General features: G+C 39.8%; 1 protein-coding gene across 1 annotated transcript in view; it reads right to left on the bottom strand.

The window, feature by feature from the left end:
• Positions 1-13389, bottom strand: part of csmd3b (CUB and Sushi multiple domains 3b) — a 210628-nt gene that overhangs the window by 66347 nt on the left and 130892 nt on the right. The window contains exons 13-18 of the mRNA XM_029514819.1: positions 6386-6568; positions 5736-6062; positions 4321-4515; positions 2804-2942; positions 1882-2069; positions 1396-1584 (exon numbers count right to left, since the gene is read on the bottom strand). Coding sequence (XP_029370679.1) covers positions 1396-1584; positions 1882-2069; positions 2804-2942; positions 4321-4515; positions 5736-6062; positions 6386-6568 — 1221 coding nt within the window. The remainder of the gene's footprint in view (positions 1-1395; positions 1585-1881; positions 2070-2803; positions 2943-4320; positions 4516-5735; positions 6063-6385; positions 6569-13389) is intronic.

Raw genomic sequence — 13389 nt, 5'->3', positions numbered from 1 at the left:
TTTGTACTAATGAGAGAATACTGCTTATTTTCATTTCTGTCAATGTACAGTTTGAACAACATTTGATTTCGGCTATATTTTCCAAGGCTGACTCAGCTGCCTTAGGCGCTGTTCATTGTGTACTAGTTGTCAATCATCAGACTAGACCATTTCCTACTAACAACAGCAGCAAATATTTCCTATACTGTATCTGTCAGGGTGCATACTGTGTAACACAGTCTAGTGGCATTCATTCTATGAGTTGGAGGAAGTTTATATAATGAAATAGCCTCACATGAAACTAGTCCTGGGAAATATGGAATTCATATGTGGTTAACGAGAGAATGAGCCAAAAAGCTAAACCAAGCAATCCACCACAAAACTGACGCAGCAGTGCCGCATCTTCCCTTCCTTTCTCCTTCTCTGCCCCACCATGACTGGAAGAGGGGAGGGAGAGAAAGACAGAGCAAGGGAGCGAGGGAATGAGGGAGGGAGACACAAGAGAGAGAGAGACACCCCCCTCCTCCCCTTGGCGACTCATGTGTCCTCTTCACTCCTTGATCTGAGAGAGAAGAGAGAGGAGGTGACAGGCAACACAGACACTCGTCACCCTTACCTCAAATCCTCCTGTGTTCACAGTTCACACAGGAATGGGGGGGGGGGGGGGGGGGGGTAGGAAGCCCCACTCACACAGACATGCACAAGCACATACATATTTTCTGCCGTATACTGCACCTGCTCTCACACACAGAAACAGGCAGAGAGACTCACAATATATATGCCAAGATCTCTAATCTTCTCCTCACATCATCCCCTAACACCCACAGCAGTCATCGCCGCAAATTATCCCTACATACACTGTCTCCATGTGTGTGTGTGTGTGTGTGTGCTGTTCAACCAGTGGCTTTGGTGCAGAACAGCATGTTCTATGTGACTCAGCTCCCCCATACTGGGCTGGTGGTTCCATTGCTGATCTTTCTCTCACACCCCAGCTTCTCCAGGGGTATTGGGGTATATGGATAAGACCATCTATCTCAAAAGCGCTTTGTCTTTAGAAATAATAATTATTTCTGTGAAATTATCTTACCTATTAATGAAAGAAAACATTTTGTTGAGACGTTGGTGCAGACAGTGTACACAGCACATGGTGTGGGAGCAAATGCAGCCATGACATGAACCAAGGACAATTTCACTGCAGTCCTTCGAACGGAAGGCTGATAATATACAAATTAGCTTAGTTTAGTTTTGTTGTAAAAATGCAGATTCTGTCTTGGAAAAACTGACTTTCATACCTTCCAGAAATTTTGTGGAAAAAAAAATCTAATTGAAGTAAATGTGTTTATTTTCCTTATTAGGGTTAATAAATCACAACCTCAACCGTTTCCCCAAAATTCAAAGCTCTTTGGGGATATTTACCATCGCATGTAGGCAAGGGGTGGCTCCACCAGTGGTTCTTCTCACATACTAGTGGCTCTTCGTGGCTGAGTCTGTACCCAGAATCACAACCGAAGGACACTGTAGACCCAATGGAGAAATCCTGTCCATACCGAATACCATTGACGGGAATACCGGGGTCCAGACACGAGTAGCTGTCCACAGTAACGCCTGAAGAAAACAAAAGAAACCAGACTTCCTGTGTGAGCTGCATGTTCTAAAACTTACTGATTTTGGTTGAGTTTGCACATATGGGTTCATCCTGTGGCTGTGAAACTGAGTTTTGTCCCACTATGTGTGTTTAGAGAAGCACAAATAAAACACAAAGACAAATACACTTCTGCTAAAAGTGTTCTCATGGCTTTTTTATATTGCCGCAGGAGACAGAGCACAGAGGACATTATCTTTGTATAGATGAGAAAATGTTCACAGTATATCAATTTTTCAATGTATCTTTTTCTAACTTACTTTCATATAATATTTTGAAGCCAGCATTTGATCGACTGTTATCCGTGGTAAACAGCAGATAAAGAAAGTTGCTGCTGCTGAACAGAAACTGAGGCACCTGGGTGCCATTGAAGGAGCCAACCAGAGGAGAAAGGAGGTTTGGCCCATCATGGATCTCCAGGAAATCATAGCCCAACTCTGTCTGGAACCTGTGGCACAAAAATAACAAAAAAATTAATTTTCCTGAGCAGCTGATCAGCTGTATTTTGTCAACGTCACTCAATACTGAATGTCTTGTGGAAAATAAGTATCCTCATAAAAAGGGCTGAAAGTTAAGACCCAGTTATGCTTTTAAAGATTCAATAGTCTGCTATGTTAATGTGAAGTCGACTAAGTGGCCAATATCTCTTGAACAGCTGGTAAATTTCCATTTAAACTGACCAACATTTACGTTGTGCAGTTTCAAAGTTGATGATCAAGGTGACTGATCAAGAGATTATCATATCCGTGACATAATTAACTGCAGTTATATGCCGTAAAAGGAGAGGAGGAGAAGTTTTAGAGGGCTTGTCTTAATATTGTTAAGTGCAATTTACAATTAAATTAAGTTGAGACAGAAGCACAATCCAATTAAAAAGTAATTTAAAGGAAAACGTATTTTAAAGTCCAGATTATACTGCCATCGACAGCTCAGAGAAATAACATGAAGAAAAAAAAGTTTACCAGCCTTACTGATCAACTCTCTATGTAAATCATACGACAAATTAAATGGAAGAGATCATTGTTTCATTCATGGTGACTGCTCATACAGTAAATTAGAAGTTTCGTAAAGCTTGTCAGGAGTAATCAATGGTGATTCTGATGAATCTGCAGTCTGAGTCCTGCCCTTTAAAAGCTTTGATAACATTTATAATATGAAGAAACAAAGAATTAAACCACCCACCTGTCAAATGTGATTTTGATGGAGCGTCCAGGTTCTGATTCAATCACCCACTCACAGCTGAGAGAGTCTTTATAGTAACCAGGCCAACCAGGAGACAGAATCACTCCACTTGGGGCTGAATAGTGGCCTCCACATGGGGCTGGAGGGGGAGAGAAAGAGAAAGATCTAAAACTGTCTCTCCTTTTGCAATGCTTTGGTTTCTACCGTTTCCTCAGGGAAGCAGAAGTGAAAATGCTCCTCTATGTTCACCAGCTCGTTGCCGTCTGTCTCTCGTTGGCACAAACAGCTTATGGTGGGTTTCACAAATGTTTCTGCACTAAGTGAACTGAAACAAGCTGCTGGATGTAGAAGATTAAGAAGTCAAATGAAATCCTCTGCAGTGTAGAGGAGGAGAAATATATTTGGGTGATAATTATATCAGAATTAGTCTATATGAATAAAATCTTCAATTTTAGTCATTCAATCCATTGTTAATATAAAATATTGATGGAGAAGCTTCAAATGTACTGTCTGGAAAAGTTTTCAACATACTTAAAATAACTTTGTATGCAAAAGGCATGTCAGAGATCGACTCTGATGAAGACACTTCTGCATCATTAGATCATTTCATGTTCATTAAAAATACACATTCACTATGTGCTGGAAGTATTCAAATTCATTGCACTATAATGTATGGATGGTATTACATGCCGTGCATAAAATATCCGCTAACACCCAAAACAGTAACAATCAATCACTTTCATATCAACATCCATGACCCAATATATAATTATATAATAACTTAATGCTCACTTTTATCACAATATTACATTCGCCATTCTGTTTTCTTTTTAATTTTATCTTGTTTAGAGTAACTTGGTGCCTTAATTCAATTTGTTCCTGTCTGCGCCTCCTGAATACAAGTAAGTGAATTTTCCATTCAAGTAGCCACAGGCACATTAACTCCAAAGGACCTGGGGACATTAAATGACCTGGAGCACAATTAACATGGGCTTCCTTTGTTCTATCATCACTTCTGTCAAGTAGCTGTGTTAGGTACACTCACAGATAATTATATATGATGTTGGAATTATAACGCAGACACTTTAACACTGTCAGTCATTTTACTCTAACTATATAATGGAGAGGTATGATGATGAATAAGGAGACTCAATGCTTATGACCACTGCGATAATTATAACCAAATACAGCTTCGATAGTCGCATTTAGCAGATGGTTAAGGTTGCGGGTCATTTCATACATTTCCTCCCCTGTATGACCTAAATGAAAAGGTTTCATATTCTCAATCAGCACTACAGTACTGCAGAGTGTCTACAGCTGTAGATATGGCAGCAGTGTATCGAATGTTATTGGATATTTTTGTTATATCTGATCACCTCCATTATTTTTATTCCTCTGCCAAGCTGACGAGAGATATATAACTCCCACTGAATCTTACTGCAGTGGCAATAAGGCCACCCTGGATGACACATTGTTCCCGAGTTAATTGTTTAATCATTTATCTAGGCAGTATTTACCTTCACATTTAGGAATGGGGCCACTCCACATGACTTTTCCTCTCTCTAACTGACAGGAGATGGTCTCAGTTCCTTGGGTTTTAATAAAACCGTCTTCGCAGACAACAGAGATGGAGCTGCCGAGCTGGAAGCTGTCTCCAAAGCGACGAGCATTGATAGGAATGCCAGGGTCTGGACACTCATTATGGCCAAATGCTGAAGTAAAAAGACACAAGGACACATTGATATGATGAGTAAATTACTGGACGTTGGACACCCACAGAGGGACACAGACGTGCTTAAAAAATCTTATAAACGTATATGACACCTATACTTTATGGGTGCTATAAGCCGATATGCTGCTCATCGTTTTGATGAAATTTCTTAGAACCGACCATATAGATGTATTGCTCCATTGTGACATTGAGACCTGCCCTGGAAAATGGTTATAAATGTCTCCTATGATCCGTCTCTCTTATATGCCTGCGCTGCCTGTCTCATTCCTCATGCTAAAGTATATTTGCACTGTGCTCGGGTTTTGGCTTAAAAAAAAAAAATTCTTTGAGCGCACAGGGCTGAATATTCCAACTTAAAACCTGTGGACAGAACATTTCAACGTTATGGGAAATATGTGCGTTTGCCCACCAAAACCACATTCAGAGGAGAAGATCAGCATCAATTTCCATCCATTGTTTTGTCCAGTAGAGTCTGAATTAGCTCAAAGGCAGCAAAAAAGGGTAAACAGTTCAGCAGCATCAAATGTGAACAGAATGCCAAATCCAGAACTATTTTATTTACTGTACATGTTGTATCCTGCTGTCTAGGAAGCCATTCATCCATACATCTAAGAGCCTCCTGAGTTTTGATCAATTGCAGTTGTTTGGAAAGCTGACAACATTACACCGAGGACAGAACTTCTGAGATGCTCAATTCGCCAATAAATCCAACGTTTTGGATTCTATTTTGACATACGTTAAAGGCACAAATTATGATGTCAAAAAAGTAATTTGGGAATATGTATTATTTTCCTTTTGATGGAAAAAGGATGAACGTTTCAGTTCGTGCTAAATAAGGCTAAATGTGTCCTGGACCTCTCTCTGTACTCGAATGGCTGAGATGAAAATGACTGTCTCATCTGACATGTGACAACAAACAAGCCAAAAAAGTGTTTCTTTAGTGCCTTACCTGCTTTATCTATCTCTTAAATAAGATACCTACACCTCTTTTCTTAGCTGCTGTAAAGACCACATGAACTCTATTGAATTATGTCTTTTTACAAAATGCTCTGTTTTGTTGAAGATGCCTGTGGGAACAAACTCTCTCTTTCCTGCTGAAACCATGTGCCAAATATATTATGCAAAATGTGATTTACATCACAGATGAAATTAGTACTTCTGTATATATAAAAAAACAACAAAAACAACGAAATGACGTACTACTGTAAGTGATGTTGAATCCTCTTCCTGACATAGAGTGATCAGCCTGAAACTCCAGCCTCAGTGTGTTGGTGTTGGACGTAAGATGGGAGGGACTCTCAGCTCCAGAGAACCTCCCGATGACAATGGCATCATTTGTCTCGCCGTCTTTCACTGTTAGGGAATCGTACGGTGCCTCCAGGTCAAAGTCATTAAATGCCAAGTGGATCCTGGAGCCAGCTTCTGATTGGATGAGCCAGACACAGTTCATATTGTTCCCATAGCCCTCTGGGTAATCAGGAGAGAGGACAGTTCCTGAGGGAGCTGTGAAGTTGGACATGCAAGGGACTTTGGGGGAAGGAGAGGTACATACAGACAGACAGAGATGTGTAAATTTCAGAAAAGAATATGAGAGAAGACAGAAAAATGCAGCGAGAGAGAAGAACAGTATCTGTTAAATATTGATACTCCACGCCGTCATCGGTCATCATCTGCTCCAGGCCATAATAAACTCTGTCACCATGGTGATAGGTCAGGCTGAATGTTATTAGCATGCCACAGCACAGCACGTGCCATACATACATAAATAAGTGTTTTTTTTTATTTTTTTATTTTTTATTCTACATTCTTCAGTAATACCCCTGAAATTCACCGGTTGATGGTTTACTTACATATGCATATGGGGATGTTTGCTGACCACTGATTGTTGTCTTGGCACGATATAGTTTTCTCTCCAATCAGCTCGAAACCAAATTGGCATTCAAATCTCAGGATTCCTCCGTTTGAAAAACTGTCCCCTTCTCTTACTCCGTAGAGAGGAGTCCCTGGGTCACCGCAGCTTTCTTTGTCTATCTCTGTAAAGAAACATTTTCAAAAGGAAGCATTAACATCTGTTTGTGCCTAAAATGAAACTTCACCTATCAGCTATTGCTCAACAGTGTGTAAAAATATTTCATTAAATACAAGGAAGCGACAAAAATGTGAAAAATATCAAAACCAAGGTGAAGGACATAGAGGGAAGCTCGGTCTCACTTCCTCCATGTATTTTAACAGAACTTTCCAGTTCTTGCCATTCAATATTTATTTACCTGATGTCCTTGGACTTTTCCCTCCTTTCCTGTCAGACATCAACACCCACCAGTACACTTGGCCCCGAGTCCCTAAATTCAGCCACCTAGTGTTTAGACCTGCCTACTTAATAGCAGTACTCCATCTGATGTTCAATGCTGCTGTGTGATCTTGTGTCCAAGCCAACCTTGACCCTTGTACCCGCTTGCCCCCTGTTCCCCTCCAATTTCCAAAGAATCAGTGTGTGACATGCCACCCATGTTTAGACCTGCCGTCTGCTGAGCCCTAATGGACTCCGTCAGTGAGACTGCTCTGCTGAACTCTATCTGTAAGCCTGAGGTTGCACTTCAAACAAAGGGAAGCCATTGAAATATATCTGCTCAGCCTCATTTTCTGCATTTGGGTCCTGTATCCTGTTGACTGCACAAAGTGATAGAAAAATAATTTATTTCCTTAATTATTTTAGCTGGCTGATAGAAACAGAAAAGATTGGAGAGTGACAATGAGAGGAAGAAAGATGGGATGGTGTGCAGCAAAGGGTCTGGTACTGGATTCAAACTTTGTAACCCTACTAACTCAAATTTATTAATATGCTACTGTATAATTATTGATATATGTATTTGGAAGTCAGCTCAGCACCCAGTGTTTCTGGTGTCTAGCTTTGAAAACATGTGTGCAAGTAACTCCATGCAGGGTTACCAGCCCCCAGCACTCAATATCCATCTTTTCCAGCTATGAAGCACAGTGTCATGCTAGAAGAGCTCATCATTCATTTCAACACCGATATTCTGCCAACCGAAAAGTCTTGCTTTAAGATGGCTGGCTCTTGGTTTGCTGAGTTGGGCAAATTTCTTTAAAGCTTCTTTTTCTTAGTTTATGTAGCTCAGAGCAAGTTTGTAACCATCTCATTCTGCATGTCTCATTCCCCTGAGTTTGCAGGCGCTCTTGACATGTCTTTTTTCCAGTTCACTCTGACCATAAGGTTAGACAGATGCCTCTTTAATTCCATATAAGGCTGCCCCTGTGCCACCATCATTCTCTGTGAAAATATTGTGTACGGTATCTGTGGAAATAAACCCTCTATTTCCAAAGCCTTCCTTTCCTTTATTCCCCAGTTCTCCTCTCCTATTTTCAGCATTATTTACAGGAGTGGCCCATGGCAGGAAGCAAAAGTGTGTCTTCTTGTGTGTGTGTGTGCTTTACAGTTAGTATGTGCGGGTGTGCACTTGTGTGCGTGTCTGAGTACATATTTGTGATGTATTGCATTAATTTCCATCATGACATCGTCTTTATGAGACCCATGGACTCAACCAATCACAACCTGCCTAACACACACACTTGTACATGAACACACACAAACAGCCAGCATAAGAATGGAGAACAAATTGCTTTGGAGAGAAAACAGGCATACTGTTAGAACATTGAACATTCCTATACTACTGCTGTTGTGCATGCATGCCACACACAAACACACCCCAGGCAGACAATCACACTCTCAGTCACGCATTTCAGTCCGTTTTCTGCGAGTTTGTTTGATGAGAATTATGTAAATGGTAATTGTTATATTTGCAGCTGATGAGAAGTATGATGTCCACACATATCTAGTTGCCCTTTCTTAACATTACATATATGGACACACACATTTCACCGTCTCTCTGGTGCACAGATGGATAATCTTTTTGTGTCTGTTATAACAAGGCTGACGGACTCACAAAGAGGGCTCGACCCCTTAAAGTGTGGGTGTGTGTGTGTGTGTGAACTCAACTTTAACATGTTTGTGAGTACATGCTGACACCACACCACTCTCTTTTATAATATTCCCCGATGCTCACACTACTTTCTGCACATGTATACAAAAGAACATTTACACACCACGGGATCCTAAATGTACTACTGGAGAGCTGAGTGAGTAAGGTGATAGATTTTGGTTGTATTTGCGAGCTTGGAGAAAATAGGTTTTTCTGACAACAACAAAGATGATTATTGAGATAGGCTGCTAATAGTACTTGAATGGTTACTGATGCTGTGGCTTTATTTTCAACATGCGTGTCTTACCAATGCTACTGGAAAAAAAAAAAGCAAGATTTACTAAAGAGATTACACAATTAACGAACAATGATTTCATGTAACTATAATAGCCACAAATGAAGAGGAAGTGAGTGGAAAGTGGATTTTGTTCAGTTGAAGAAATGAGAGCTTCGGCCTGTCTAATTAGCTTGTGGTTGTATGAATCTGTGACCTAAAGGGAGTGGCTCAAATTGACTTGTTCACACGGCAGACATCAGTGAGGACGGTCTGTTGAATGACAATCATCTCATTTATTACACTCACAATTCCAAACCAGGCCACTGAGGAGCTTTTGAGGACTGATTTGATTGGGGATAAGAAAGACGTGAGAATCGCGTCAATTTTCTCTCCGCATTAACAAAAACACAATCGCTGCCTCCTCTCATCACAAAGTGCGAAAATCTTTTTTTTTTTTTTTTTTTTGTCTTTAAGATCACAGATCTTAAGTTTCAGGATGTGCCTGTCTTCAAAAAGAGTCTGGCAATCATCTATGTATGGAAAGTACAGGTGAGAGAACAGGACACCCACATTGCAGTAGCTTTTATGACATTTTTGTTTGACTAAGCTATCCTTGTCACTTCCTCCAACATGTTTGAAAATGTGAATGGATAACAAAATAAAAGTCACATCAGTGAACACACCACTGCACTGAGTACATCGTGTCACACCAAATCAGGAAAGTAAAACCACTAAAAGCCTACCAGGGCTATACCTAATCAACGTTAAAGCAGCATTTTCCAAAGCGCTGTTCTGCTTTTTGTAAAAACATCTAATGAGCTCAACCATCTGGAGCTTCTTCATGATTAGCCCTACAAATTACTTATTATAACACCAATCAGGGCCAAAACAGCATCTCGTATGTTGTTATAAACATAACATTGCCTAATCAATCCAATGTCCACATAATCCATTCAGTATGGAGGAAATCTGAAGTATCTGGAATACATTAGAGAGGCCTAATGAAAGGTATGATCCATTTAACATCGGATTTTGACAAACCATAATATTTTACTATAAGTCAATAATGCATGACTGTAAAATGAAATGCTGTTTACAGTTCTGTGATAAAATGATACTTCCACACATTACCTTTTCAGCATATGAGCATACACATATAGTATATGCATGCAAACACACACGCACGCGTAGACAACTAGAAAAGATTTGCCTCACTACCCCAATACTAAGGTTATTGAGTGTAAAATTGAACTACATTCCCGGTAGTGTTGTGAATGAATATTTCATTAATTCATATTTCATGGCAGCTGTGAATGAAAAGCTGTTTAGTGCTGCGTGATTAAGAAAGTCCAACTCTCTACTAGCTGTACTACAGTGGTGCAAGAGGGCTGAGATCTTGTGGGACCCAAAACCACATTTTGTTGCTGCAAGAAATAGTCGCACCGATGTTGGATTAAGATCATATAAAATGACTGCATGGTTAAATTTCCTCTTCAGAAATTGTCACATACTGATGTTTGTGGTTATCCAGGGTTACAATGTTGTAAATTGTGTTTGGTTACTGACTTCTTTCTGTCAGTTTAGCTTAGCTTGTCGCTGCTGTGACTTCACTCATATCGTCTGGATTTCAACAAATTACATGGAGCACACACACACACACACATGAAGCACACTGAAGTCTCCATCTCATTCTCAGGATGCGCACGCACACACACGCACGCGCACACACACACACGTGCGCACACACACACACACACACACACACACACACAGCAGATCAATCAAACTAGGGGTCACCTGTGCTGTAAAAATCCACCTTGACATCTTCCCCTCTTATAAAATATATCATATATTAAAAACCATAAAATACAGATGGGAAATTTGAAATAAAATCTTAAAAGTAAGCACTGACATTATGACTTGGTAATGGGATTTGCTGAATAGAGAAGAAGCCCCGCAGTGGTATAGTAATATTCAAATGTAGTGAGAAGACTTTCTAGCTGTATGATTAATCTTGTAACATCTTGCATGTGGCGAAACCAGGTTAAAATAATTTGTCATGAGATAAACACATGTTCCATCTAACCCTTGTTTACAAATGGCAGTGAGGCAGGGACTTAACATCTATGCTTACTAGTTTCCTAGTACAGTTTTATATCAAAGATGATGGGATAATGTACGATCGATGCACTTAGCAGGTGCTCAAAGAATGACTCATCACCAGAAACAAATGTTCCAAATCTCCATTCAATTGTGTTTCAACGAAAACAGATTAGGAGGCAAATTTTGAGGCAAATACTTGCACTTACTGCTCAGTCTTCTGTATCATTTGTCATAATACTCAAATGGACGTAATTACACACTGAAAATATGTCTGCCAGGCAGATTTATATACTATATTCTTGTACCTATCTATCTATCTATCTATCCATCTATCTATCTGTCTATATTCTTGTACATGCCACAAATGGCATAATTGCCAATGCAGTGTATTTCACACATTTAATTTGTATTTATAGTGAAGGAATGTTTCTTTTCCCTAGTTCTGATCAGTCTTGTCCTTTGTTGTAGACCTTGTGTTTTGGTGAACATGGTAGTACACCTAACAGGGCCATCAGATGAGGTACAGCTGTTTTACTTGTCACGTCCCTTGTCAAAATATGACTTCAGTCAATAAAAGTTGACTGAGGGCGAAAAAAGCACCTTTGACCTTCTCCACTGGCAGGAATCAGCTGTTACTCCTAAGGGGAACAGGAGGTTTACTCAGTGTGGAGCACTGAATCCTGCATCAATCCAAAGGGCAGCTGCTGCCCTGTTTAAATTACATAAAGTGACGACGGTGCTTGAAAATCCTGCTCTGTTGCGACCCTTAAAATGTCGAAATTGAGATGAGCTGGTGATGGATTGCTGCTGAAGCCTCACTGAGATCTAGTAATCAATTTGAACTGACTTTGCAACCAAATCACTGATTAGAAAAACAGAAGTGGAACTGAAGGAGGTAAATCCAGCTAGCGACACCAGACCTTCTTTATGAATGATAATGTAAGTGGCAAAGTTAATAACGCATAACTTCACCGAAAGATATTTCACATTTTGATTGTACTATTCTATTAAAAGACAATAACTTTGGAACAAATGTATCCATGTGATATCCGTGCGGTGTGTCTCATGAGATCAAAACATGCATTAGGGTTGGGAATCCTTTACTATCGCACGATTCGATTCCGATTTTCGGGGCTACAATTCGATTCAAAATGATTTGATTCATGATGATGTCTGCTTCAATCTATAGGTATGCAAATGATCCTCATGATCTACTCTAGTCTGATAACCCTATCCCCCAAAGACTCGAACAGACCCCTCCAGAGACCCCCCCTCCCCCCACACGATAGGTTGACTATCATGTACTGAAATGTCAGTAATTGGTGGGAAACCAAAGAGCATGGGGATAGAAGAAATTAAAGTTTGGATTTGATATTTCCTCCAAAGATGTGTAACGCATGCTTCATTGTGTCATTGTTATGTTTTGCTTAAATGTGTGGAAGCATTAAAGTTTTCAGTCAGAATTGAAGAAATTGTCTGTCATTACTGAAAACACTGTCTCAGGGTTAAATTTGTGTAAAATGCTAAAAACAGAATGCTCAAAATTTTTAAAAATAAAACTGATTTCATAGGGCTTTCATGTAGTTTCCTCCTTGTTTTTGTGCATACGTATGTTCCAGAACCAGCTCTGTGGTGACATCAGGACATCCCGCATACAAAATGGAGGCAGACAGCCTGCAGATTTGTTTTATTTCTTTCTTTTTTTTTTTTTTTTTTTAATCGATTTTGGGACATTTCAAATCAATTTTGAATTGTAGTAAATGAAAAAACAATGCGTAAACGATTGTTACACGAATCGATTTTTTGGCACACCGCTAACCCCCAACACCCTCAGTAACTTATTGTAACCCCTGTGAGCGACTTCTCTTCAGCATTCTGGAGGCAGTTTCTATTTTTTTTTTAACCAAAATTCAATTTTAAGTCAAATGTCATTTTGTAAATATAGATTTCATGCAAAACTAAAATAAATCACTGAGATGTTGTTTTGTTATTGTTTAACTCAAACCATAAAGCAAATTCCAGGCAAATATTATACTTTGAAAGAATGTGGACATGGATATTGTATAACTCCACACTTTCACACAAACGAACACGCACATACATTATGCTCAAAAGCCTCGGTGGCACCTCTTTATGGACTCTGTGGACAGATATATAAGCCTCCACTGAATTTATTTTTTCATAGCGTCGAAAGAAACTCACTGAAACTTTTATGTAAATGATGCCTATAATGCAATAATGATGCACTGCTCTCTTAAATCTATAGCTGCGACACACCACGTTTGAGGGTCGACTGAAAGATTGTTACGTAGACAGTCAATACTTTGTGTGTGTGTGTGTGTGTGTGTGTGTGTGTGTGTGATCTTGCCTTGCAAGGGAGTGGAGTCAGAGTGTTGTCAGGTTGGTGACCTTGGCTTTAATAAGAGCTGAATGGTGACAAGAAAAAGAGAGGGAGCGCGAGAGGTCATGAGATAGACAA

Source organism: Echeneis naucrates, chromosome 11, assembly GCF_900963305.1.
Source record: "Echeneis naucrates chromosome 11, fEcheNa1.1, whole genome shotgun sequence".
NCBI classification, from domain to species: domain Eukaryota; kingdom Metazoa; phylum Chordata; class Actinopteri; order Carangiformes; family Echeneidae; genus Echeneis; species Echeneis naucrates.
Note: the sequence above shows the minus strand (reverse complement) of the source record. Positions and strands in the feature narration are given on the sequence as shown.